Source organism: Microcebus murinus, chromosome 5 (genome assembly GCF_040939455.1).
Source record: "Microcebus murinus isolate Inina chromosome 5, M.murinus_Inina_mat1.0, whole genome shotgun sequence".
Lineage (NCBI taxonomy): Eukaryota > Metazoa > Chordata > Mammalia > Primates > Cheirogaleidae > Microcebus > Microcebus murinus.
The window spans coordinates 7,053,087-7,080,022 of record NC_134108.1 but is presented as its reverse complement, the minus strand read 5'-3'; the positions used below and the strand labels follow the sequence as shown (position 1 = coordinate 7,080,022).

The 26,936-nt window shown below is 43.5% G+C and overlaps 1 protein-coding gene across 1 annotated transcript in view; it reads left to right on the top strand.

The window, feature by feature from the left end:
* The first annotated feature begins 7,703 nt into the window (after positions 1-7,703).
* The window catches only part of SLC22A3 (solute carrier family 22 member 3), a 98,725-nt gene continuing 79,492 nt past the window's right edge, over positions 7,704-26,936 (top strand). The window contains exon 1 of the mRNA XM_012759639.3: positions 7,704-8,201. Within this exon, the coding sequence (XP_012615093.1) occupies positions 7,767-8,201 (435 nt within the window). The 5' untranslated portion in view covers positions 7,704-7,766. The remainder of the gene's footprint in view (positions 8,202-26,936) is intronic.

Sequence of the window (26,936 nt, the reverse complement as noted above, 5' to 3'; positions counted from 1 at the left end):
TCCTCTGTGCTAAACCCAAGGTCACACTCATGGCAGTGAGCGCACAGGCAGCTCCCAACTTACAAATAGTTGGGCTTCAAGAGTACACTTGCAATTTGGGTCTCTGGAGCATAGAAGCATTTCCCCATCGAAACAATGCTAAGAAGGAGGCCTCAACTCTCAGGCAACGTCATAAAACTCTCTTTAGTTTCCCGCATTCTGAAGTCCACCGAGAGTGCCTCTGCAGCTGTGAGGCTGGGGATGGCGCGGGCCAGGGAGGTGGCACTGGAATTGGAAGTAGGAGACTGCCATGTCCTTCAAAGGAAGGGCTCAAGGGCATGATCATTTTTGCAAAGTGTTTCAGGGCTGGTTGTCCTAGCAATATGTCATTACTTAAAAACAAGAAAAAAAAAAAAAAGTAAAACACTTTTTATTTTGAAATAGTTCAAGACTCACGAGAAGTTGCCAAAATAGTACAGAGAGTTTCCATCCACCCCCTCCAGCTGCTTCTTCAATGATCATGTCTTACAGAACTGCAACCACAGTGCCTTGTCTCAGCCAGGAAGCTGATGTTGCTACAAAGCTATTAACTCAGGTAGAAAGCTTATCTGGATTTGATTAGTTACCTTTTTCCCCCTAAACAAATATAATGCCTTGGAATTATGAGATCATTTCATTTTTCAAGTGCAAATGATAAAACTATTTTTGTAACAAAAGCTTCCATTTTACACTGTAAAAAAACCTGACATTGTTATTTGAGTGAAGACTGAGTAGGTTTTATATTGATATAATTTTGATATAAAAAAGGCAACGATTTTTTTAAATCGTAGAATATTCTTAAATAGAATATTCTTCAGTAGAATATTTTTAAATCGTAGAATATATTTGTAACTAAATGAATAAGTTGAAATGAAGGATTTAAAAAATTAATCTGAGTCTGCATATTTATCACAGTGTGTGGACCTGGATCCATTCTCACTATTGCTATAAACTTGAGTGAAGTCCTTTTCACTGAGTCACTTAATCTCTTTGGTCCTTAATTACTGGATCGTAAAGTAAGAAAGTTAGATTAAATGGCTTCCAAAATTTATTTCAGTAAAAAAAAAAAAATCCGATGATACCCTCATGTCAAAGATATCATATAGAGATCATTGTAGAAAGCATATGACAGTGTTATTTTTTTAAAAAATGGAGCTTAAGTGAAAATAAAAAAATGTCTTGTACTCACATAAAAGTCACGGGGGAAGTGTGAGAGAAGATGTGACAGTGGCGAAAGCGTACAAGTGAGGACCCCCGCAGGGGACCAGAACGGTAGGAACAGCAGACAGAGGGTGACCAGGAGCCACTTCAGCCTGTGTGGCATTTGGACAAATGATGTCAACTTTCCCAAGCCTCAGATCCCTCCCTGTGAAAGGCTGGCAGTCCCTGTGAGCCTGGTTCTGGGGACCCCAGGGATACAGCATGGACAGCACACAGCAGGATCCCCAGCAGAGAGCTCCTTCCATGGAATTCTGTGGATGTAAGAGGGAACCTAACCTGAATGTCAGATTCAAAGTGAAAACGACATAAAACTTGGTAAGAGATTTGAGCTGGGCGATGTGGATGGAACAGGGACAAGCCCGCCTTTGAGGGTGGCAGTTAGCTCACAGGAGGAGCCCTGGTTTCTGAGGAAACCTCTCGAGGAGAACACATCACTGTGCCTAGATGTGGCTGGAACCTCGGCACCCACTTGGCAGATCTGAGAAAGGTGACTGGGCTTTCTCGGAAGACTCGGGAGAGACACCCACGGTCTCAGCAGGCTCTAACTGCAGAGAGCCAGAAATGCACAGAACAGAGCAGTCTCATCTGTTTTCAGAAAAGTAAACATGTCCCACGTAGCTTTATCTCACTGAGAATTTGAGATCAGAATTCAGGCTGTGGATTCCAGGGAGAACCTAAGACGTGGTGACATGAAATCGAAGCAGCGATTTATTAGTCTCTCCCCACCCTGCTGTTCACACTGGGTCTCATCCACGTCCCCTCTCCTGCCCTTCTCCTAGTATTTACAGCAGTGCCTCGGGCATAGCCTTCCAATACTGCTACTCAAGATAAATCCCAAAATTAACTAGACTTTTAATTACATAAAAAGACAATAAAAAGCAGTTAAAACAGAAATATTTATATATACTCCTGCCATTTACATCAAAACTTCTAGTGGATATTCTTGTTTCCTTTATCTTATTTCTTTAGGACTCATTACAAAATGATTTTCTTTTGAATTTTTTGCACGGCTTTCACCTTTCATGTTTAAAACATAGCTTTGAAACCTCACAAAATTAAATATTTCATCTGCCAGCATTCCTCAAACTGCATTACAACACCTGCCTCAATAAATATGTACACACAGCACTAAAAATGGCCTGGATCACCATCAGTTATACATTTTATCTTTGTATTTAGAAGAAAAGAGAATTTGAACTCATTTTACAATCAGGAAATGTTCCGATGATCTTAATTGTGCTGTATTTTGGAGAAAAAATTATTTATTGGCTTATACTAGAACCAGAAATTTACACTTTTACTACAGTGTACACTAGGAAAGAAATAATTTGCAATTTCAAAAATACAAACAAAAATCCATTTGAAAGGAAAGTAACCTGCAAATAGAATGATGACTTTAGTTAAAATTTATTTAAAGTGCCCCATTGGTATTTTTTGCAAAATGTTTACATCAGACCTACATGGTGTTATATGTGAACCTGCTTGCTTTAAGTGTATTTAAAAAAATCAATCCCAGAGAGGAACATTTACTTTTTGAAATCAAATAGCTCCTGGGCCCAGCACTGTGAGGGCAGCAGGGGACGGGCATCCTGAAGCTCTGGAGTCTGGAAGATTGAAGATTGCTCACATTAAGAAAAATAGCCACATCCAAGCCTTACATCCTCATGTGCAATGCCATTTGGATAGTGAGCCACTGAGCAGAGATTTGAAGCTCCATATTTTGTGATTTCTACTAACATAAACACGTAGAAAATTTGAAAAACCTGGGTTTCCAAATTGTTAGAAACCTAATCTCTTTCTCCTGTGGCTGATAAAAAGCTAAATGAGAAATAGTTTCTGTATTAAAAACATCACTAAGTTTCCAAATTTTAAGATATTTTTCTTAATATTTCTAATAAGTAACATTTGCAGGTTTTATACAATTAAAAGTAGATCTTGAGTAACTTTCTTCAATTTCTTTTTCTAATGGGTGAGTGTTCTTGATGGAAACAAACGGTATCAACTCTCTCAGTCTGCTGGGACAGCCATAACAGAATACCATGAACTAGGTGGCTTAAACAACAGACATGCCATTTAATATCTCACAGTTCTGGAGGCCGGAAGTCCGAAATCAGGGTGCCAGCACGACTGGGTTCTGGGGAGGGCTTTCTTCCTGGCGAGCAGATGACCACCTTCTCACTGTACACTCACATGACAGAGAGAGAGCAAGCTCTCTGGTGTCTCTTCTTATAAGGGCACTAATCACGAGGGCCCCACCCTCAAGACTTCATCTAAAACTACATAAAACTAAAAGACTCAAAACTTTTATGTCTCAAAAGCTGCACCTGACAAATACCAACACATTGAGGGTGAGGCCTTGAACATGTGGATTTTGGGTGAACACAGTTTAGTCCATAGCACCAACACTGGCTAAGAGAATAGCTGTGCTGGGAAAATAAAGACTAGTGTCTCACAGAGTCAACAGGAAGGCTGGAGAACCAGGGTCAGAAGGTAGACGGGGGAGAGGCCAGGAAGCAGGAGCTGACCCCAAGAGCATGCCCAGAGTGGGCCCCAGGAGGAGGAGGAGGAGGACCCTGCTGGTGTTCCTATACCTCAGCCATAGACAACTGGCATCAGTGCCATGGACTGGGGCACCATACTGCCCTTGTAAATAACCCCTCAACTGCCCCTGCCTCCCTGCCCCTGCCTCTCTCGACACTAGAATCACCCTACTGGTATCTACCCGAGGACAACCACTGCCAACACTCCAGAGTACCTCTCCTGCATGTGCAGACTGGAAATGTCATTCAGTCCACAAATACTTGTTGAGCACCTGCAGTGTGACAGCATCGACTTGTACTCAGGATCCAATAATGAATTCCTACAGAGAACATACATATGTTATTTTACAAAACAGTGGGATTGTAGAGAATGAACTGCTAGAGCCGGTCTGTAAATTGTTATTCCCTGTTCTCAGGTAGATAAGTGCGGAAGTTGGGAGTAGACACTTAGAAAGGTTTAAACCAATCTGACACCACCACGACACCCTGGTGTGTGGCCAGTGGCTGCATCTCCATGAGCAGGAGTAGAGCAGTTCCAGCGTTGTGAAATCACCTCTGGGTGCATGTGCTATGAGCTGCACACTGGTCATGCCTGTATTGATCTGCAACAGATTTGAAAATCTGGGTTTTCAATCTGACAGACAGACAGACAGAAGTCTGATCACAGGTGGCTGAGAAGCACCGATATCAAATGTGGCCTTTGCAACCTGTTTCTTTTACAGAACATGCTGTGAGCATCGTTCCTTTTCAAGAAATAATGCTTCCATAACAATTTCAATGAAGGTGTTATTCTTCAGTTTTAAGTTTGATTAGTTGAGAGGTTTAAATCAAGTTTTAATTGATGCCTGCAACTTTCCTGAGATGGCCTTCTCCCATTTGGATATTGCACTTGCATGACTTATGCACAATGGCATTGAGATTCAGAAACGGTGGATCTCTCTGGAATGCTTTTCCCAGGGGAACCATTACCAAACTGCAGAAGGTACCTCACTAAAAGAAAATTTCATCCATAATGAGGTCCAACAGTGGAAACTTCTAGGCAATATTTTCATAGAGCTTTAGTTAGCAGCACAGTGGCCTCTTTACTGAGCTCTTCACAAATCCCAAAGTAATGAATTTCACTACAGCACAAGCAAGCTGTTTTGTCTTACACAAAAAAGACAAATTTGGTTTTTCACTTTACCTCCTCGATGACTGGAAAAACCCCGAGCAAAGTGTGTTGGGATGCTGTTGCGGGGTTTGCTAGGCTCCCATCCACCTATCCTGAAGCGCATGTAAGTCAAGTTTTGTGTTTCTCTCAAATTACAAATGATTAGATGTTGAGAACCTCTGGGGCCACTCTAGAATGAACACATCTGTATACAGAAGGAATATTCTAAACGAATTGCATTAACTCTGTGGCGAAAATGCCATTCATTAGATGGGATGCTTTATGATGTGAGTTAAGGGACAGGATGCCTGCTTTAAGAATTGTGGAGATAGAGAATATTGTGGAATCTGGCACTTCCCAGGCTGCACCGACCAATAGAAGGATGAAGGTTCTTCACATTCTGCCTCTGCCCTCTCCTCTCCCTGCAGTGAGCATTCCTGATCAACTGGGGCCTGCTTTCCCCTCAGCTTCCAAGTCATCCTCAACACTGTGCTCTACAGAGCTCTCTGCAGGTGACAGTCGTGGGACCTGAGCCCAAACCTTCTTACCACTCCTGCCCTCAGCCATTTGTGATGAAAGACAGGAACTCTAGAAGTCTCTCAGGCTTACATAAGGTTTTCTACCTTGTCATAATTCGACTCTGGAAGATTTAGTCCTGTTTAGCATTTTTATTGGCTACCACCTTCTCCAAAAGTGACTTTAAGTCTAACACCCTAGACGCTTCAAGTATGGAGAAAGCATTTATTTCAAAAGGATAATACTATCTGTGATATTTTCCCCAGAGACTTTCCTCTAAGAGAGTCCAAGTTGTAGTTAACTGGCAAGTAAAAGATAATTATGAATGTTGGTCAACTTAAATCTAAGTTAGATTCTAATTATAGGTCATAGAATAATGGATGTGCTCTGTAGTTTTTAGTACATTCACATGCTAAGGTAAAAAATAGCCACTCCATGCCAAAAAAGGAAAGAATAAGAGTCTTTCAAACAATTTTACCAACTTGCTAAAACAGAAAATATGATTTCTCATTTTTTTCCTTAGGCCTGAGCACATACACCACTTCACCTGCCAAATTTTCCTCCAACAGATCTTAGAAAAAAAGTTTTGTTTCACCATTTATTATAATATTCCCAAACAAATTAATCTTCTTTGTGCTTTACTCTTCCCAAACAGTAAAAATATCATTAAAATGACATATTTCGGTAACTCAATATGTGGTGAATATACTGGTATATCCTGGTATAACCATTCCTGGTATATCTGTTATACCTGGTATATTCATTTCTAAATGCAATAAAAATAACAACCATAAAATTTCAGATGAATAAACCAGAACCATTACTTTTTCAAAAAGAGTCAATGTCAGCGTGTTTTACAAAAGCTAAAGTTAGGGGAGAATTGATTCCTATGATCCGTGTTTAACCGACATCTATTCATCACTATGTCTGCATCAGGGCTGTGCGCCAGAACTTCCTGTGATGATGGATATGTTCTCCGTCCATGCAGTCCCATGTGTCAGCCACTAGACGCGTGCCTGTTGAGCACTTGGAACATGGCTCACAAGAAAAAGAAGTTTTAATTTGATTTAATTTAAATTAATCTAAATTGAAATGGGCACACATGGGTAATAGGTACCATATTGGACAGTGCAGACATAGAACAGATGTGGACGTTTCGAAGATACAAAGATGGGTGTGATTGGGTTTGTCTCTCAAAATGCCTACAGAGCAGCGCGTGCGGGGTGGTCCGCACAGCCAAAGGCTGCAGCCCAGAAGTGGATTCTAACCAGGGCCGGGGAAAGTGTCCTGACTCGGACACTGCGGCCTGGGCAGGGAGCAGCAGCCTGGAGGCGGTATCCTACTCCGCTCTGCACATCTTTGGGGGTAATAAAGAAGTAAAAAAACAAGGATTCGAACCAACCACAAACAACCTTTCCCTGCGATTCAGGCTGAGAGTAGGGTTGAAAGGTCCTGGCGAAGGAAACCTGTATCTGATCTGGCCTTGAGGTGGTCTCTTCTCACCTTGAACTTCCAGGACTCTGAGCAGGTCGCTCAACCCATGTGGGTGACCCAGCTGCCCTTTTGAAAAAGTTGGACAATCTTGGAGATGTCGCCAAAAATCTAATCCCGCCTGCTTCTAGCTCTGCGATGGGTCAGGGGCAGATGCCAAGCGGAGTCTCTGAACGGGCTGCCCCGCGGGCACAGCGCGGCCTCTGCGCAGGCAGTGGGCGAGGCTGGAGGGGGCTCTCCGGGTACAGGTACGGGACCGGGGCCGCGCGCGTCCTTAGTCCTCAGTCTGCACTCGGGACCGCGGAGAGACCGAGTTCCAGGAACCCCGGGAATGGCTGGGTGACCCTGAAACTTTCTTCTTTTGGAGCCTGACCCAGGACCGACTGCAGAGCAGGTTGCTGGCAGGGACCAAATGGAGCTTCGCGCCAGGCCCAAGGCTGCGCCCGTCACTCGCAGTCCCGGGCCGGGTCCCTGGCGCGCGGTGGCGCGCAGCCAGTCGCTGCCACCCGGGATTTGCCGCGCGCCCACCCCGACCCCGTGCGCCGGGTCCGCGGAGGCTTCTCGCGGGACCTCCCTGGGGCTGCGGAGGGCACCCACGGGGCGAGGCGGGGGTGGCGGGGGGCAGGAGGCGCGGCGGACGCGGGCACGGCGCCAGGGCGAGTGGGGCGGGTGGCGCGGGGGAGGCGGCGGGCTAAAGGGAGGCGGCCGGCGGGGCCCGCGGGTCACTCAGAGGCCGGGGCGGCGGGCGGCAGGACCCGCTCGCGGAGGCGCGCGACAGCGGCGGGCGGCGGGGCGCGGAGCCGAGGGGCCGAGCGGCGGCCGCGCGCACCATGCCCTCCTTCGACGAGGCGCTGCAGAGAGCCGGCGAGTTCGGGCGCTTCCAGCGGCGCGTGTTCCTGCTGCTGTGCCTGACGGGCGTCACCTTCGCCTTCCTCTTCGTCAGCGTGGTGTTCCTGGGCACCCAGCCCGACCACTACTGGTGCCGCGGGCCGAGCGCCGCGGCGTTGGCCGAGCGCTGCGGCTGGAGCCCGGAGGAGGAGTGGAACCGCACGGCGCCCGCCCGCCGCGGCCCCGCGGCCCCTGTGCGCCCCGGCGACGGCCGCTGCCAGCGCTACCTCCTGGAGGCGGTCAACGCCAGCGCCGCCGCCGCGGGCGCGCTCAGCTGCTCCGACCCGCTCGCCGCCTTCCCGAACCGCTCGGCGCCCCTCGTGCCGTGCCGCGGCGGCTGGCGCTACGCCCAGGCCCACGCCACCATCGTCAGCGAGGTAAGGGCGCGCCCGCTCCGCTCCCCGCCGGCACGCCGCCCCTCGCGCGGGGCTGCAGCGCTCGCTCGGGCATCTCTCCGGGACGCGCCTGTCCCGCGTTCCACAGCTGGCGGGAGAGGACGGTGCTGGCTCTCTGGCGACACGTAGAGTGCGAGAAGTTGGCCACCAGGGCAGGTCAGCGGAGATGGCGACTGACCGGCTTCATCCCACACCTGGAAGCCAGGCGTCCTAAATGCCAGAAAAGACCTTTCCTTACTTTCCCGTGCCAGTGAGCTAACGGAGAGATGCTTTGCTTTCAGGTGTGAACAAAAAAAGATCATAGGAGCCAGGTTATATAGATGCTTCTCACACACCTTCTCGGGAGTCAAAGCACCTAACGCGACGTTATCTTGCGATGTGTTGTCGCAGTAGTCGGAAATTATGGGTGGACTCATAGTAGGGAACTTCAGTCTCTTGGGCAAGCGACGTTGGCGGGTCCGGATTGGCTTGTGGTCTCCAGGGGTCAAAGGAAAGGAGATGTCAACGTTTGAAGGTGGCAGCAACTTATTCCAGTTGCCCAAATGCTTATCTGAAATGCAAGGGGACAAAGGTCGAGGCTCTCCCAGGGAATAGTTTTGGTAAAACTGCTTTGGGGCAAAGAGCAACATCCGAAAGAAGTGAGGAAAGCTGAGGGGTTGGATAAGAGGGATCACTTTGTAATAATCGACTCAGAAACTGCCTCAGTAGAGCAAGGGTTGCAGGCATGAGCAGTTTTACTGTGCTTTGTCTACAATCATAGCTCAACTTAATTTTCAAAAAATGATTGAATATGCTCTGGTAAATTGAAGACAAAGTTTTGTCTTTGCTTTATTCTTTTGTCATTAACATTTTAAAGCACCTACTTGAATAATGGAGAAATCCCTGGAGGGAGGTGGGAGTGAGTGCCCTTTCTGTGGCTGTTAAACATGTTCTTTGGTCTGGTGACCTCCTCTTGCACTTGGGATTGTAGATGGTTGCAGTTGTACATGCTCCATAATGCCGTGTAGGGGTGTGTTAGCACACGGTGTGTGGCTCTATACTGAGTGCTCTAAGCATAGAATCCCATGGCAGCGCTGCCAGGCAGTGTGTACCTACCTGTGTTTTGGGTCCTTTAATTCGACTTAATCTGTGGGTAAAGCTGGGGACTGCTTTATAAACTATGGTGGTCTTATTGATAGAGATCTCACAGTTGAACAGGACAGGACATGGCATGTGGTTGGGTGTGAGAAGACGCTATCACTGGTACTTCCCTAGAGTCGCATCTGTTAGGTGGCTGCTCCTATTCCATTTAGCAGGGCTGCTTAGTGTTTACTTCCCCAAAGAACAAGAAGACCCACCTGGAGAGTAGACACCTGATTTCTGAAGGCACTTTAAATGAAGAATAAAACCAGTTTTAAAAAGCGAAATGCATACACATTTGAGGGAGGTTTGCCTGCTTGAATATGATTCGTGGATATCAACAAAGAGAGACATAAAACTATGTAAGTTAATGCCCTGACAGATACTTTAAAAACTTTCTGGGTTACCAGGGTTACTACCATTCTGGAGCTTTACGAAGGTCAGGGGCTTCTAAAACACAGTGTGGAATGAGGAAAGGTCAGGAGATGGTGCCTGACTCAGTTTCCAGCTAGCTATATGGCCTGAGTGAGTCACTTACCCTCTCTGGGCTTAGCTTTCTCATCTGTAAAATTATGCTTTGAATCAGCCTTTTACAGTCCCACAATTGCCATCAGTGTCACCACTGGGGTACTGTTTGGTATGTCCAGTACAATGATCAAAAATTTTCAAGAAAAAGTAAAATGGTATTCAGAATGTGCCCCTTAAAGCCACAGAAAAGTTTTTGAAAAGTACTGGAGAGATTTTTTTTTTAATCCCAAATAGTTTTGTGCTTCTTTTGGTGTGTTTGTTTTTCATTATGTTTTGATTCTTAAGAGGAAACCCCCATTTATTCAGGAAGTTCAGCCATCCAGAACAACTCAGTCTCTCTCAGAGTTCTGCATGGCTAGTATTTTACTGTCTTTGGTTTTGATTATGATTCCATTCGTTTTTGTTCTTTCAAATTCTGTCAGAGTGATGAAAGGAACTGTGGTTCCATCTTCAGCTGGCATCATAGACCCAATGCATTTTTGTAAACTTGAAGTGTCAGATATTAATCATGCAAATGGGTGAATTGGGAGAGTTTATAAAGTGGACAGGCTAACCAGATAGCAGAATGCCTCCATGTGGCTGTTATTCTTAATCCTGCACCATTGTGGGGAAGGTATCATTGTCCTGGCTTTATAGAATAGAGATCTGAGGCCAGAGATACCATAGGACCTGCCAGGGTCCCGCATCTTTTATGTAGGCAGACTGAATTCAAATCCAGGAGTCTGGATTATAAGTTACTCAGTCCCTTTTGCTCCATGCAGTGCTCCAAGTCCTTCAAACAAGTCCATGAAACATGGTACATAGATCTCTCACACTTTATAACCTGCAGAAATCTTGCTGAAACTTTGTGTTTATTTTATTACTGTCATAGTCCTTGGGGCAACATTTTGTTTTGTTTCCTGGTGTCAGGAACTGGCAGTTTGGAGGCTGTGCCTTCATTTGGTGCAAATGGTTTTCTATCCTTTTGATGTGAAAGTTGCAAAATAGTCACTTAAATCTCATCCACCTTCTTTGCATCTTACAGCTCGAAATAGCTCTAAGCAGCTAAGTCAGAGGTCAGTGCCAACTGCAGTGTCGTTTCAAGCCAGCTCTCAACTTGCATCTCCTGCTCAAGGCAAGGCAGTGGATTTCCCACCTACATTGAACTTCCTCATTGTAGACTTTTCTGGGGCCTGATTCTCAGCCTTATCTGGTTGTCAAGTGTTGGGCAGAATAAAACATGATGTAATGCAGAGAAGCAAGTCAGAGCCCCATCTCAAATGTATCAATTCACTGCACAGGGAGTGAGTCTTAAGATTGACGTTAGGATTTTTCAGTGCTTGCTAGTATGCCATGGATGAAAAAAAAAAGGAGCTTCTCCTTAGTCTATCACTGGAAACAGGGCTTTAGATCACTTCTAGAAATAGACTGAATCACACTTATTTTTCATATCCAGATAATTTTTCTTCCAGAATAAAAAAAGGTCAATTTGAAGGATGTAGCTGTTCTAGAGATAGTGGTGGCTGCTTTGTTCTCAGGAGTTGTCCATGTCCTTCATGTGTCCGTGCTGTGTTTCTCGCATGTCTGTGCCAAGACATAGGCCAACCCAGTGGGCTGCCCTGCAGACATCTGTGCCATCGTCACCCTGTCCTCACTCATGATTTGTTAACCATGTAATTGCACTGTTGAGACGGGTGGTTTAGCCAGGCCCAGGTTCTAGTCTGGTTGAGTCTTTGATTTTGTATGGGCACTTTAGAATGATCTTAGTTTTGTATTATTTTTGTTTTCTAACATTATTTGGGCCTTCCCCCTCACCTTTTTTTTTTTCCTGCTGAATTAACCTCACCAGGAGAATGTCTGTTTTATTACAGCTTCAAAGAACCAAGCACTGTATAGCACTGTTTTCTGTTTTATTAATTTCTCTTTATTATTAGCTCTAGTTTTAGGAGATTACTTTTGGTCTACTTTTTCCAGTTTAAGTTGGATGTATAGCTCAAGTATTTATAGCTTTTCTTCTTTTCTAGTATAAATATTTAAAGCTATGAATTTCCTTCTATGAACTTCTTTGCACCTCAGCAAGTTTTGACATGCATATTTTAATTATTTTATTCTCAGTATTTTAAATTTTCATTATTTGTTTCTTTGACTCATGATTTATTTAGGCTTGTTCTTAAATTTCAAATCTATGCTGATGTTTTTACCTTTTAATTGTTGGCTTCTTATGTGACTGTGGTATGGTCAGCAAACACAATGTGGTTTGTATGACACTGATTTTTTTGAATTTTATTGGAACTTGTTTTCTGGCCTTGTAAGAAGTCATCTTTTTTTAGTGTTCCATGCATACTTGAGAAAAATGTATGTTCTTTAGCTATTGGGTGCAGGGTCTTAAAGATGTCTAATATTTGAGGCTTGTCAGTTATACTATTAAATATTCTAAATTTTAATTAAATTTTCATCTGCTTGGTCTATCAATAATTAAAGACACATAAAATCATTTGCCATTGGTAGGTTTGTCAGTTTCTTCCTGTATTTACAGATTTTAAAATTTATATACAATAGGCAATTTTATTGAATACATATGCATATAAATTTAGAATTTAAAAAAATCTTCATAGTGAATCGAACCTTTTATTAGGATACAGTGACTCTAAAGTCTGTGATGCATTTTGTCTTAATATATATTTTGTCTGTTATTAATACAGCTACTCCAACTTTATTCTAGATAATATTTGCCTGCTATATCTTTTATTACCCTTTTGTAACAGTTTAGGTGTGTCTCTTATAAAATGTATATAACTTGACTTAGCTTTTATCTAATGTGCTTAGTTTCCTTTAAACTAGTATGCTTAGTCTCTTTAAATTTATTATCATAATTGATATATTTGGGTCTGTTATGCCCCAGTTTTTTCTCTTTTGTCTTGGTCTTTCTATGCTTTTTTCTCCTTTTTCTTTCCTTTAAAAAGTGATTTTAGTTTTTCATATTCTGCTTTATTCTTTCCTTTTTTTTTGTTTAGAATTTAGATCCTTTATTTTAATTCTTTTAATGGTTACCCTTGAAATTTTACTAAGTTTACTCAACAGAGGCTAAATTTAATACTGTGACTTCCTCCTAAACAATTGAGGAATCTTAACCAATTTAACTAAGTCATTCTTTCTCCTGTCTTGCAAATATTAGTAGCCAATATTCTAAGTCTGCCCTTTTATTACTACTTTATGGTTTTTATGTAGATCTTATATATTTGAGTTTATATTTATACCTGATTTACTCATAATTCCATATGGTATCTCATTTCCCCCCCTTTTGCAGTAAATCTTTAAAAGTTTCCTTAATGTGTATCTCTAGGTGGTAAATGTTCTTAGTTTTTGTTTATATGGAAGTATCTTCATTTTGCCATTACTTGAAAGATGCCTTTGCTAGGTACATAGTTCTATGATATAGATTATTTTTTCTCGGTCCTTTGAAGAGGTTAGTTCTGTCATGTAGCTTTCATTTTGCTTTTGAGAAGTTCATTGTCATTCTGACTGTCCTTCTGCTATAGGTGATCTGTTTTTCTTTCAGGTTGTGTCTAGGTGGGTATTTCTTTTATTTATCTAGCTTGCTATATGTTGCCCGTAAAAAGCATCTGGCATAGAGGAGACACTCAACTAATACTTGTTGGATTAATGAAGGTTGTATTTTCTTTAACTGTGAATTTAGTTCCTTAATCACTTCTGGAAAATTCTCAGCCATTCTGCCTTCAGTGTTGCCTTTTCCATACTCTATTCTTTCCTTCTGAGATTCTTCTTAGACATAGTTGGATCTTCTGCTCTTCTTGGCTCTGAACCTTTCTCTTATATTTTTCATTTCTGTATCTATATGGAGACTCTAGACATTTTTTCAGACCTATCTTCCAGATTACTACCTTTCTATTCAGCAGTATCAAATCTGCTATTTAATCCACCCATTGACTTTTTATTTCAACAATTATTCTTTCATTTATCAAAGTTATATTTATTATTTATAAATATGCCTGGTCATTTATTGGTAGTCTCTTATTTCTCATTCAATTTTGGATGTCTGTTTTTAATTTCTATAATGTTTTACATATGCTTACTCTACATTTTATGTCTGGTAGCTCTAGTACCTGAAGTCCTTGGTGTTCTAAATCTGTCAGAAGTTTCTTGTGTGTTTGGTGTTTGCTGATTGTGAGCTCCCAGTTGATCTTCTCTGTGGGAAAGCTGGCTGGTCCAGAGAGGATTTGTTGGAGCTGGGGGACACTACTGACCTGGAATCACTTTCTCCTTTCCAGACTACCTGGCTGAATCTGTGACAACTGAATCTGTTGTTGTTTGTTTTTATTCAAGGTGTGTAGTTTTTCCTTAGCTCCTGAAACATCAACAATTCAATAAAACTTAGTTGTTATGTTGAATCTTGTCTTTCAGCAAGAGTCCCTGGTAACTAGTCCTTTCTGCAGAAGACAAAAGTGTTTTACTAGTTTAATAGTTTATTCTCAATGGAGTAAAAGCAGGACTGTAATGAGTGAACAGTCACCCCATAGGTGTCTGTTCTTTGGTCTAGGCAGCAGGATGGCCAAACAGATCCATGCAACAACAAAGAAAATATTTATAATAAGGAGCTTCATTATGAAACTATGCAGTAGTAGCTCCTGCTCCTCTCTGGCAACAGATATTTTAGATGATCGACAAAAACTCAGTTGAAATTTATTTAGCATTTATTATATGTCAGGCACTGTGCTAGGCTGGGGATTCAAGGATGAATAAGAGTCTTTCTCTAACAATCTTAAAGCCTGGCAAGGAGAACTGCACTCAGACAATGATGGGATAGATGACAGTGGTGGTAGGTGTGGTGAAGGGTTCTACCCTCTGATGGGGCTGAGGAGTAAACCAGGGGAAAATGTACATTGACCTTAACTTCAGCCTCAGAGGACAATGAGGAGTCCAAGAGGAAAATGAGGAAAAGACCGTTCCATTCTCACATTCTCTCATCTTCATCATCATTTCCTCTGCAGCCATTGATTAAGTGCCCTCCGGAGCAGTGGGTGTTGTGCATTCCTGGGTCCCATCTGCAAAGTTTGGAATCAAAATATTGGGGGTGGGGTTCAGGAATTTTCCTTTTTCACAAACATCTAGGGCTCCTTGCAGGTGGTCCGTGGACCACACAGAGAGACAAGCTGGTTGTTTCTTAATGAGGAACATGATGAGAATATAATGGCTGGAAGAGAAGTAATTGCCAGTTCTGCCAGACACTGCAGACTCTGGCAGAAACATCATCCCTTTATCTTACAGCAGGAATCCCAAATTTTATCTGAGGAAATGCTGCTGTTTATTTTCAAAAAGTTTTGAGCTCTCCAGGGATGGATAACTGATAGTAAAATCCTAGAATTGATTGAGTAAAATCCTAGAATTGGTTGGGGAGAAGCAGCCCACAGCTGAACTACCCTCCCTGGGAATACTGGCAAACCACAGAAAGGAGTTTTGGGCAAAGGCGGGAAAACCCCATGAGACCCCAACTGTATGGCACAGACATCTGTACTGTTCATCTATGGGTTGTTCTTGGCCTAAGGAACCTTAGTAAAATGGAAAGAACATACATATCCTTTGGGGTCAGATAGATCTGGGACTAAAGCCCAGCTCCTCTGTTTATCAACTTGAAGGACAAGTCGCAGCATCTATCTCAGCCTCCGTTTCCTCAGCTAGAAGGGGTGTAATAACACCTATCATAGCAGTTGGTCTGACACGTGCGTGCAAAATGCCTACCATCGTGCCTGGCCATAGGTGGTGCTCAGAACAGCTAGTTCCTGTGAACACATGGAGCTAAATCTCTTGGGCACTAATTTGCTCTTCAAGCTGAGAGTACCAGTACTTTCCCTCTGTAACACCCAGGTGGGTCATATTTCTCAGCTTCCCTTGCAGCGAGTGGGGCTGTGTGTCCAAGTTCTGGTCAATGATGATGGGGAAGCGAATGTGGCACTGCCAGGCCTGGAGCCAGAATGGCCTTCTTCCTATCCTACAGTCCCCCTAAAGGATGGAGGAGCCCTTAAATGGAAGGAAGCCTGGTTCCTGGAAGCCTGCAGGGAGGGCAGTCCCCCCACAACCCTCTCCTCCACACCAATTCATTTGCATGGGACTATGGGAACGTGAATGAGAAATAAAGTTTCTTATGTTAAACCACTGAGGTTTAGGGGATTGTTTGTTACAGTTCTTACTGTCAGCCTGCTCTGTTACATGTATGGCTAGTACGTGTAGTATGTTTACAGGTAGGGCAAAGATCACAAGGCCGCAGGCATCTTGAGATCACCTTCTGCTGGGCCTGGTACATAAGGCCACCCCTGCTTCGCCCAGCGTCTCTGCCCCAGAGGCTGCCCCCCGCCGGGGACCCTGGCCTGCAGCCCTCCAGGCCTGGGATCCTCAACCTCCAGGCTGTCCTCACCTTGGGCTCTTGTATGTGCTATTTCCTGTTCTCAAAATACTTGTCTTTTTTCCTCCAAGGCTGCTCCATCCTTAACCTTAAGATACAGCTTAAGAGTTACCTATTCCAGAAACACCTCCCAATCCCATCTTGGGGCTGGACTGGGCTTCCTTTCCTGGCCTCAGCACTAACCACCCTTCTGTGTGCAGACTGTGGTGCTCAGTGCCGTCCTCATCAGACTGTTAGGGGATGGAGAGCCGGCACTCTGTCCTTCTTGCCTAACACAGTGCCTAATAAATATCTGTGATTAAATTAATGAGTGAATGAGAAAGGGAGTGAGCAACAAATTTAATCCCTTTTATAACTGTAGTGAGGCCAACCCCGAAATGGGCCTTCATGGAGTTACAGGAGGCCTCTCTCCCAGCATTGCCACTGCTAGTGATTCACAGTGCGTGTCGGTCCTCGTGTCTCCCTCCTCCTCACGGCCACAAGGTGTGACCAGTCATTGGTGACCAATCATTAGGAGGTCACAGGCCTGAGGAACTCCCCGCACAGGCCTCTGAGCAAGGTGGGAACAGACGCCCACGTCACTTGACTCCTATCTGCTCGTGGCTTCTTGTCATCTGCTGAATCCTAATTTGGGGGATGTGACCTGGAACATGGAAGGAACAGGAAGGAATAGAACCGCTGGCTCTTTGGGGCCATAATTTTTATGTGCTGACGTCCATTGTGCAGAAGAGGCTTCCCCAGCTGTCCTGGCGCTCCACAGCAGTCTGTGTCGCCAGCAGAGCTCGCTCCAGGGCAGCTAGGCGCGGGTGCCGGGCCGAGGCAGCGGAGGCCCGGGGGGCCTGGCCCCAACTGTCCCAAGGGCACAGCATTGAGCCCTTCAAGGATCTAGAGCGGGAGCAAACACACCTAACTCTCAAAATAAAATAAAGCCTTTCCAACATTCTTCCTCTTTTTTTCTTTCTTTCTTAAACCATAACCAAGAAAGGAAGTTTATATCCTGTGAGGAAAAGGCAAAGTTCCTTAAGGTTCTTGGTGTAGCTTTTTAGAATGATAAATGACTGGTGAACATGTCAAATGATGGTTAATGCTATTTTATCTGGGCAAGAGATCAGTAACATAGCTTTTAAAGGATTACTGTGCTCTTTTCTTCTCTGTGTTTATAATAAAACAAATACCTTTGGGGCTGGTAGTTATGTGATAATAGAGAAGTATAGTAAGGGATGAAGTTTAGGGGCTTATAAGAAGATGAATAAATAAGTGTGACTTTAAAAATTCCTATGTGTACACTATGCAGTGATTTACGTGGTGGGTAGATGGGCCCAATGCAGCCTACCCCACAAAGTAGAAGACTGATTCAGCACTTTAACTTTAAAAACTGCATTTGGGGACATTAAAAATGAAAGCCCAGGAGGGATGGATGTGGAGGTTATTGTTGAATATTTTCTCAAGCTTGGATGCTGGTCTTTGATTAAGCAGCGAAGCAGACGTGTGGTGGAAAGAACACGGGTTCGAGGCTCAGGAACTCCGTACAGATCGTCGGTGTGAGACTGGGGCACTGGGCAGCACCCACAGACTCTCTTCCTTCTCTGGGTAAAGTTAATTGGCAATTGGTGTAAGGTTCTCCTCTCCCTATCACGCTATACTTGAGTTAGCACTCAAGCCCTGGGGTCATCAATTCCTGACCTGAACTCAGGGTTGCCATGTCTATGCAAGAGTGGGAAGGTATCTGGGGATGGAGCTAACGTAAAACATGAGGTGTGTGTTTCCTGAGATCAGGATGGATTCTTCCCTTCCTTCCCAGTGGGCTTGCTGTACTGTAAATGGTGTCAATAGGAAGAGATGGCCCTGGAGGACAGCCACTGTCGCTCTGGAGCAGGTGTCCCACCTGCCTTCTCTAAAGTCTACTCTGCATCCTAGCACCCTGCAGAGTCTGAGGAGGGGAACCTGCCCTAGGCCATATGCACAAGTAGTAGAAACTACTGGATAGAGGCAAGGTGGGTGCAAGCCGGGACTTCAGAAACAGAGGTGCTCACTCTGGTACCATCCCAGGCCTAGGACGCAGGTGACCTCTCCTGAGGATTGTTGCAGGGCAGCGGCCGAGGAGATAAGTGAGTGACTTGTGAGTCCCTGGCTCTCCATTTTAACAGGACCACTGGGACCACATGAAAAAGTGAACCAGAGCTCCCAAGTGCATCCATAGGCACACACTTCTGCCCTAATTATCTGATTATTGATACTTAAACATTAAACCTAACATTTAAATTAAGTGTTAAATTTAACTCTGATCATCCTCTCTGCTCGACAGTGTCTCACATCTCAGATGCCTTTTTCAGTTGTTGCTTATGCCCCGAGTACGCACAGGATGGCTCTGATTTCACGGCGCTTCTGCCAGTTGGAAGCGCTGGGCAACCAACGGCACAAGATGAAAGACAACATGTGTGTCTCCAGCCCCGTGGGGAGGGATGCTGTAAGGTGATGCCTCTGAGGCATAAACAGGAGGGACGAGGCTCCAGGAGCTCCTATTCCGAAGATTGATTGTGGCACATTTATGGGGATTAAGGGGTTATGGTGAAAACAGCATGTACAGTTAATATTGATGATTTTCCAAAGCAATGCTCTGCAGTGTTTATTGAGAAATGAATTCCCTTTCATTGTTCTCAAATGAGTATTTTAAAGCCAATACTCATAGGAAGTCATATAGATAGTTAAAAATTCTAAATATCTAGGGTAGAGGAGAAGATTAGATTGAAACTAATTCAAGTTAATTTCGCATCAACATTTAAAAAATAGAGAAATAAATTTCAAAGTTGTAGGAATATAAGAAATTTTTCCAGGAACCTTTCAACAGAGATTCTTGATCTTTCTGTGTGTCTCAGTTACTTGGTAATTGTGTGACAGATTTGTCACACTATTGTCAGCCACCTAACTGACAATGGATTGCTATACCCCATCCAGGGTGTGTGTGTGTGTGTGTGTGTGTGTGGCATGTACAGAAGAATTTTGATTGCAAACCCGACCAAGTCATATACATTAAAATATCAAATAAAATTGTCTTTGTATTTATTGATAACTAGATGATGACAACTTATTGTTGGAAAATTTTGTGAAGGAATGACCAAATTTTAGATCTGAACTAGTTTAGCATAGCCCTTCACGAAGGCAAATAGGTAGCTGAGAACATAGGCATACTAGCTGTGTGAATATTAGTAAATTGCTTAGTTTGAGGTTTCCTGAGCTTGGGCTTTTACAAAATGGGAATGGTGGTTGTGTGCAGTTGATGGGAGGCTTATATAAATAACACACACAAGGTGCTTCTGTGTTGTCTGATGTATTTTTAAGTGCTGAGTACCGGGAGATGATTACGGTTGCTGATGACAGATACTGAGGAAATTGATTCAGAGAGGCAGCTTGGTTCTGGAAATTAGGGGTGGATGGCAACTCTAGGTCTGAGGAAAGTGTTCTTTAAGCACAGTACCAAGATTGTGATACTAAAGACATGACATGGATCCACTTTCTGAGCTGGTGTAAACTGGAGCTCAGTAATAAAAACTAAGGAAAGACTCAGGATGGAAGGTCAGAGCTACAAGTTTTGGCAAGATATCCCAAGCATCCACGTATTCATGTTGTAACATGGAATTAACAGTTCCCATCCAGGTGGCTCTCAGGGCAAATGAGAAATGCGCATGAACCATTGAGCATATGGAAAGCCCTCGGCACATTCTAATGATCTCCTAGCCCTTTGTCACTAAATGTTGTACCCAAGTCCTCAGCCTGCCTAGTCTGCTCTGGGGTTGCTGGACTCAGGCTCGTTCAGAAACCCAGGCTGTGTTCTGACTGCAGACTGAGCACAGGGATGCTGGGACAGAGCCCTGGACTTTCCTAAACCCAAGGAAATCCCAGGACTGGGTTAGACTGGGGGCAATGACCCAGCTGTTAGGATGCAGGGCTTGCGCAGGAAGCCTGCTGCATCTAAAGATGCCTTTACTCATGATTTGCAGAGATAAAATCATCAGCTTTCAATCTTAAAGTTACTGTTGTTTCAGGGTGAGAGGTGGGGGTAGCACCACTATCCTAGCAGATTATAGGCTCATGGAGGACGAGGTTGTGTGCCACTCAAATTTGCATTGCATCCATGTCACTCCGCTCCCTGCAGGGCCAGCTATGATGCCTTGCAGAGTCAATGTTTGCCTCCTGATCTTCCTAAAGCTTCGCTGCTCATGTCACTCCTGCACTAAGCCTTCCAGCTGCTGACGGGCTCCAATAGGGAGCTCGAGCTGGTACTTTGAGGTCCTTCATGGCCTTGCCCCAGCTAACTCTCTGGACTCATTTCTTGTGACTGCCCACTTTAAGGGCCTTGTTGGACATGGCTCTTGGAAGGAGATGGCAAGGACTGCAATCCTCAACCAGCTGCTTGCACCATGCCAAGTCCCCAGAGAACCCTGCAAGAGGACGAGCCCGGGCACGATCACACCATGCGTAATGAAGGCCTTGGCCCCAGAGTCTGGTGTGGACGTCAGAGCACAGTGAGCAGGGCTGAGTCACTTGTCGTCCCAGAGGACTGCCTGTGCCTGGATGCCACCTTCTGGAGCTGGAGTCAGCCTCAGGCCTGCACAGCCACCACAGCTGCAACGCATCCCAAGAGAGGACCCAGAGAGGAAAGGAATCTGAGAGCACAATCCAAAGGCAGGGAGAGGCAAAGAGAACACAGAGCATGGACAAAACATCCTCACCTCGGGTGCTGTCCACTACCCATGCCTTGTTAGGGGAGGGCTTCCTCCCCCCCTGGAGAGTGCCATTCCCCATGTTGGGGACCCATCCAAACTAGACTGCCAAGTCCCAGGACACTCTGTGGCCCTTTCTTTTCCCCTGGATGGTCCTTTTCCCTCTGCTTCTGCCTCCCTTGAGCAAAGCCCATGTCCACATGAAACGGTCTTGCTCATCTGGTCCAGAACACCACTTCCACATCTCAAATCTTAGAGCACTTTATTCTACTTCTACCTCACAGTAGCTTACATTTATTAAGCACTGACTCTAGGCATTGGGCATTGCAAAATATCAAAAAGACATCTTAGCATCTGGATTTTTTGGACAGAAGAAAACCCTGAAGTTTAATTAATGGTCTACACCAAACAGTCTGTTTTATGATGCAATATAAGGTTGCAGTTAAATCCAGCCTTTGTGGATTTGATAAGTCACAATACCAGGAAATAAAAATAAGAAATAACAAAATTGGTGATAGTGTTGAAATCCAACCTTGTTCAAGAAGCATTCACAATGGAAGCTATTGACCTATATTCTATATAGTCTATATTTAAACAATGATTTTTTTATATGTGAAAAATTTCTAGAAAGAACCATAATAACATTTGTAAACAGAGTCCGAGAAAGATTAATCCTGGCTCCTTTTCTGGATTTCTTATTAGTACAGCCTGACCTTTAACTCATTATCTTATTACCACTATTAGAAGAAGAGTCAAAACATATTTCATGTACTTTTCAAGTATTTATAATTGTACGATTCTTTTTAACAGTTTTCAATTCTCATTGAATAGCATGCTACGCAATTAGATATTTTTCCTTACTAAACTTTTGTAGACATTTTACTTAAATATTTTTTCTTTTTTTTAAACCATATAATCTGTTGAGGTATTAAAAAATATACATAGGCTTATTTAAAAATTTTAAAGATCTATATATCGACTTCCTTTTTCATTTTCTCAGTCTCTCTCAAGCCTCCTTTCCTTAAGAAAATAAACAAATGACAACTACTAAAGCCCTGGAATTCCAGCATTAGTCAAATTGGAGTAATGTCTTGAGCCATCTTTTATAAACCAGTCACAAGAAAGTCCACTCTGTCAGTTTCCCTTCCCAAAAGCATTTAAATTAATGCTAACATATGGTATGTATTTATTAACTTCTTCCAAAAAATAGTCTTTTTACCTCAACCTGTCATTGACTTGGTGACAAAATACAGGGTGATCTTGCAGCTGGGATACATGTTCCTATTTATCATTAGTTTAAGAAAGCAGCAAATGTAGTTAGTCTAATATTTATATGGAAGAATAAAGGTCCACAAATAGGTATTTCACTCTAAAAGAAGGGGTTAAAAATAAAGAAAAAGGCCAAGTGAGATGGTGCATGCGTATATCCCAGCAACTTTTGAGGCTGAGGTGGGAGGATCACTTGACACCAGGAGTTTGAGACCAGCCTGGGCAACATAATGAGTGAGACCCATCTCTACCAAAAATAATACAAAAGGGGTAAAGAATAGAGAGGAGGACTTTCCCTCCAGAAATTAAGATGAAATCCCAAACCAAAATAATAAGAACAGCATGGTCCTAGAGCAAGAACAGACAAATAGACCAATGGACGGGACAGAGCACTCAGAGACTGACCCCATCCCGGTGAACAGCACATACAGTGAAGCTGGCCCCATAGCTCTGTGCACAAAGGATGAATTGTTTGGCAAAATAACACGACTCATCTGATATGGAAAACAATGAATCTACCTAGCCCCACATACAAAGGAGGACTCACAGTGAATTGAAGACTTAAATGTTGAAGTGAAAAGTAAAGTTAATGCAAGAAAATATGGAGAAGCATGACAAGGTTGGGAAGATTTTTTAAAGAAAATTTCGAAAGTACAAATGTAAGCCAAAAATCGACAGTCTAGATTAGATCAATTATTGTCTCATGACAGACACCATAAACAAAGTTAACTGAAAGATCACAGTTAATATTTAGTAGAGCCATACTACTCCATATAAGTAGTATTATGTAACTAATACTTAAGTACATTCAGTGCTTCAATAATTTTTTTTTACTATTTTACTTTTTTTTTACTATTTTACTTTTTTTACTATTTTACTTTACTATTTGCCTGACACATATGTTGTAGGTACTTTGCATGTGTTAACTCCTTTAATCCTGGCCCACTCTGTGAGGGATGTGCTGTATTCCCCTGATGTAGAGGAGGGAAGGAAGGCACAGAGAGATTAAGTAACTTGCCCAAAGTCTGGAGCTGCACTATGGGAAAAATGGAAAAGAAATCTGCAACATTTGAACCAACAAGCGATTAACTGATATCTCTAGAATATGAAAGAAACTTCTGTAAACCAACAAGAAAGTCATGCAGAGGAATAGGATATAGACAGTTTTCACAATAGGAAGCCCAAAAGGCCATTGAGCATATGAAGAGATGCGGGCATTTGAGGAGCTTTCCCTTTCTAATGCAGTCAGCTGCTTTCTGTTAAATTTCAGTATGCAATGAAACTCATTTAAAGTAGGCCTGTGGCATAGACTGGTATCGTGTAGACCAAACACACCCTAACTGGGATAATACTGCAGATATCCCTGTCCTCTGCGGCAGCTGCCCTAATCCTTCCTGGGAGGTGTTTACCTGTGAGTGAAGGAGTTTACCTCACCCTGGCTGAGGACAATGATGAACAATACACAGATGACTTCAGCTGTCACCCAGAGATGCTGTGTCCCCAGATGCAGACCACTGGTGCACACATAGAAGGTCTTTCCTGAGGATGCCACACAGATCTCTGTTTCTATCTGAAAGCCTATTATCAATTTAATATTCAATCATCAAGTTTAATAGTTGCATTCCCCAAATTTTCTTTGGAGTAAACCACGGTTTCTTTGCTTTTGGGTTTGTTTGTTTGTTTGTTTGTTTGTTTTTGAGACAGGGTCCCACCTGTCACCCAGGCTGAAGTGCAGTGGCCAGATCATAGCTCATTGCAACCTCAAAGTCCTGGGCTCAAGTGATCTTCCTGCCTTAACCTCCTGAGTAGCTGGGACTACAGGTGCATGCCACCACAGCCTGCTAACTTTTTTATTTTATTTTTTGTAGAAATGGGGCTATTTTGCCCAGGCTGGTCTCATAAGCTGGCATTAGGCCCTAAGTACGGTAGAAAGTCAGAGAAAAGGCTGGAATAGGGAAGATATGTTTCAAGCAGGAAGTGGGATGAGCAAGAGCTGGAAGAGCAGGTAAAATATTCCCAGTGAGGGAAATTATGTGGAAGCTAGAGCAGAGGTTCCACTTCCTTCCCTACTGACCCCTTGTCTAGGAAGAAGTGTCTTGTCGGGAAGACTGCATGTATCCAGCAAGCTTAGGGGCAGGTGAGGTTTGCCCTCGTGCCCTGCACCTCCTCCTCTTCCTCTGGTGGCTGGTGTTCCACAGGTCCACTCTGACTTCTCAGAAGGAGGTAAAGGCATAGGTAAAGCGTGATGTTCATCACGTAAGCTCAGATTCGCATCACCTGGACAGTTGCCAAGGTGTGCCCTAGATCAGCCTGCACCCTGTAGCCAGCTCTAAAAGCTGGACCGTGCTGGCTCCTCTGTGCCCTGGGGTGAGTCAAGGGGAGCCACCCATCCTTTCCCACTTCCCACAGGACAGAGAGCACAGAACCTGTCCCTGAATCTTAGCAGGCCACACTTACCAGACTGTTGCTTTCCTGTTTCCAAACACCTGCATATATTGGATCCCCGCTACCATCTTCTGTCCACCCAATGGGGCAGGCAGCTGCATCAACTTCACAGTAGACTTCCTGTGTCCCCCACCCCCTCGCAGAGGGGCTGCCTTGATAGCACTCTTTGTCTGTAGAGGTTTTTCCTTAAATACTGTGTCCTGCATGCCAGCCCCATTCTCTTCTGCTTGCACCCAGGGCTCTCCTGCCTTGCCTGAGATTGAGGAGGTTTCCTGGGACATGGAACTTTCAGTGTTAAAACTACGAGAATCCCAAACAATTGGGACAGCTGGTCACCCTAACCACTCCACCAGTAGAAAAAATGATTCCCAAGATGTATAATATTGAGAGGTTTTGAATAACATGAATGTGTATTAGAGAGGAATATGGTTAAATAAACATGGTATACCTATTTGAAATACTACAGAGATGATGAAACTGTATTTATAAGATAATAATGTAGAAATATTGATGATGTCATAGTAAGTAAAAAAAAAAAGTCTAGGATATAAATGTGTGCATACTGCATGATTTCAACCATATTGTTAAACTCTGTGCATGGTAGATTGGTTATTGTAAAGTGGAGATTGCCTGCCAGAGGCCTTGGAGGAGAGAGCTATTAGTTACTGCTGCTTACACTTTCTTTTTAACTAATTAAGATATTGTTTTGCCAAATGCAGAGTGAAAGGAGGTGTGAAGCAGCCTGAACATTATGGTGGTGCCACATTTAACACTGATGAGTAGCCAGAAGTGGTGGCTCATGCCTGTAATCCCAGCACTTTGGGAGGCAAAGGTGGGAGGATTGCTATGTTACCCAGACCTGCCTGGGCAACATAGCAAGGCACTGTCTCTACAAAAAATTTGTAAATTATCTAGGCATGGTGGTACACACCTGTAGTCCCAGCTACTTGGGAGGCTGAGGTAGGAGGATCACATGAGGCCAGGAGTTTTTAGGCTGCAGTGAGCTATGATGATACCACTGTACTCTAGCCTGGGCAACAGAGTGAGACACTGTCTGTAAAAAAACAAAACAAACAAACAAAAAACTGATGAGTAGAATGCTTGCAGATTGTTAATAGTAACTATGTTGCTGTTCCAGTTGCTGGGATTTCTGAGGAACAAGTTCAAGGTGCAAAAATTAAAGCATACAGATAAGATTGGGTTTTCAGCAAAGGACAAGGCACCAAATCCCTTCTCAATAAGGCCCAACAGATAGAGATTGTGAAATCCTGCACACTAGTTAGTAAAAGAACACTATTAATGATCTCGTAAGCAAAATAGATACTTAGTTGCTCACATGAACAAAAAGACTCTCAAAAAAGAGGGGCTGCTCAGAGAGGACAGCATGGGGAAGAATCAAGCCTCTGGAATCACAGGCCCTCAGTTTGGAAAGGGCTATAAGGTAATGAGATGGCTCCATCACTCAAAGCAGGATCAGAAGATAAAACTGGATGAACAAGGTATGGGAATCTAACAGTTGCCTCCCTCAATATGAATAATTGAAAAGGCAATTGCTTTAGTTAGCAGATATTATTATTTTAATCTGACCTATAGCTTTTAATAGCTACAGTCTGTTTAAATATCTTACCACATTATATTTTATCTTGTCTAGTTGACATTTTTTTTTTTTTTTTTTTTTTGAGACAGAGTCTCACTTTGTTGCCCTAGCTAGAGTGAGTGTCATGGCATCAGCCTAGCTCACAGCAACCTCAAACTCCTGGGCTCAAGCCATCCTCCTGCCTCAGCCTCCTGAGTAGCTGGGACTACAGGCACGAGCCATCATGCCCGGCTAATTTTTTGTTTCTATTTTTAGTTGACTGGCTAATTTTTTTCTATTTTTAGTAGAGACAGGGTCTTGCTCTTGCTCAGGCTGGTTTTGAACTGACTTTAAGTGATCTGCCGCAGCCTCCGACAGTGCTAGGATTCTAGGCATGAGCCATGGCACCAGGCCTGTTTATATGTTTTTATATCAGTGATTTTGTTTACTATGTAGCAAGTGCATTTCCTTGTTCAGGAACCATTAATTTATTATTGGTGTGAAATTATGTAGTATTTGGTGTTATTTTGATTACTGAAAATTTCCAGTCACAAAACATAATGGCTAGATACATTCCATGTGTTTAAATACTAAATTATCTTAAGCATCATATAGCCTATGAGGGAAGTAATTATTATTTTCCTACTTTTCAAAGGATGGAA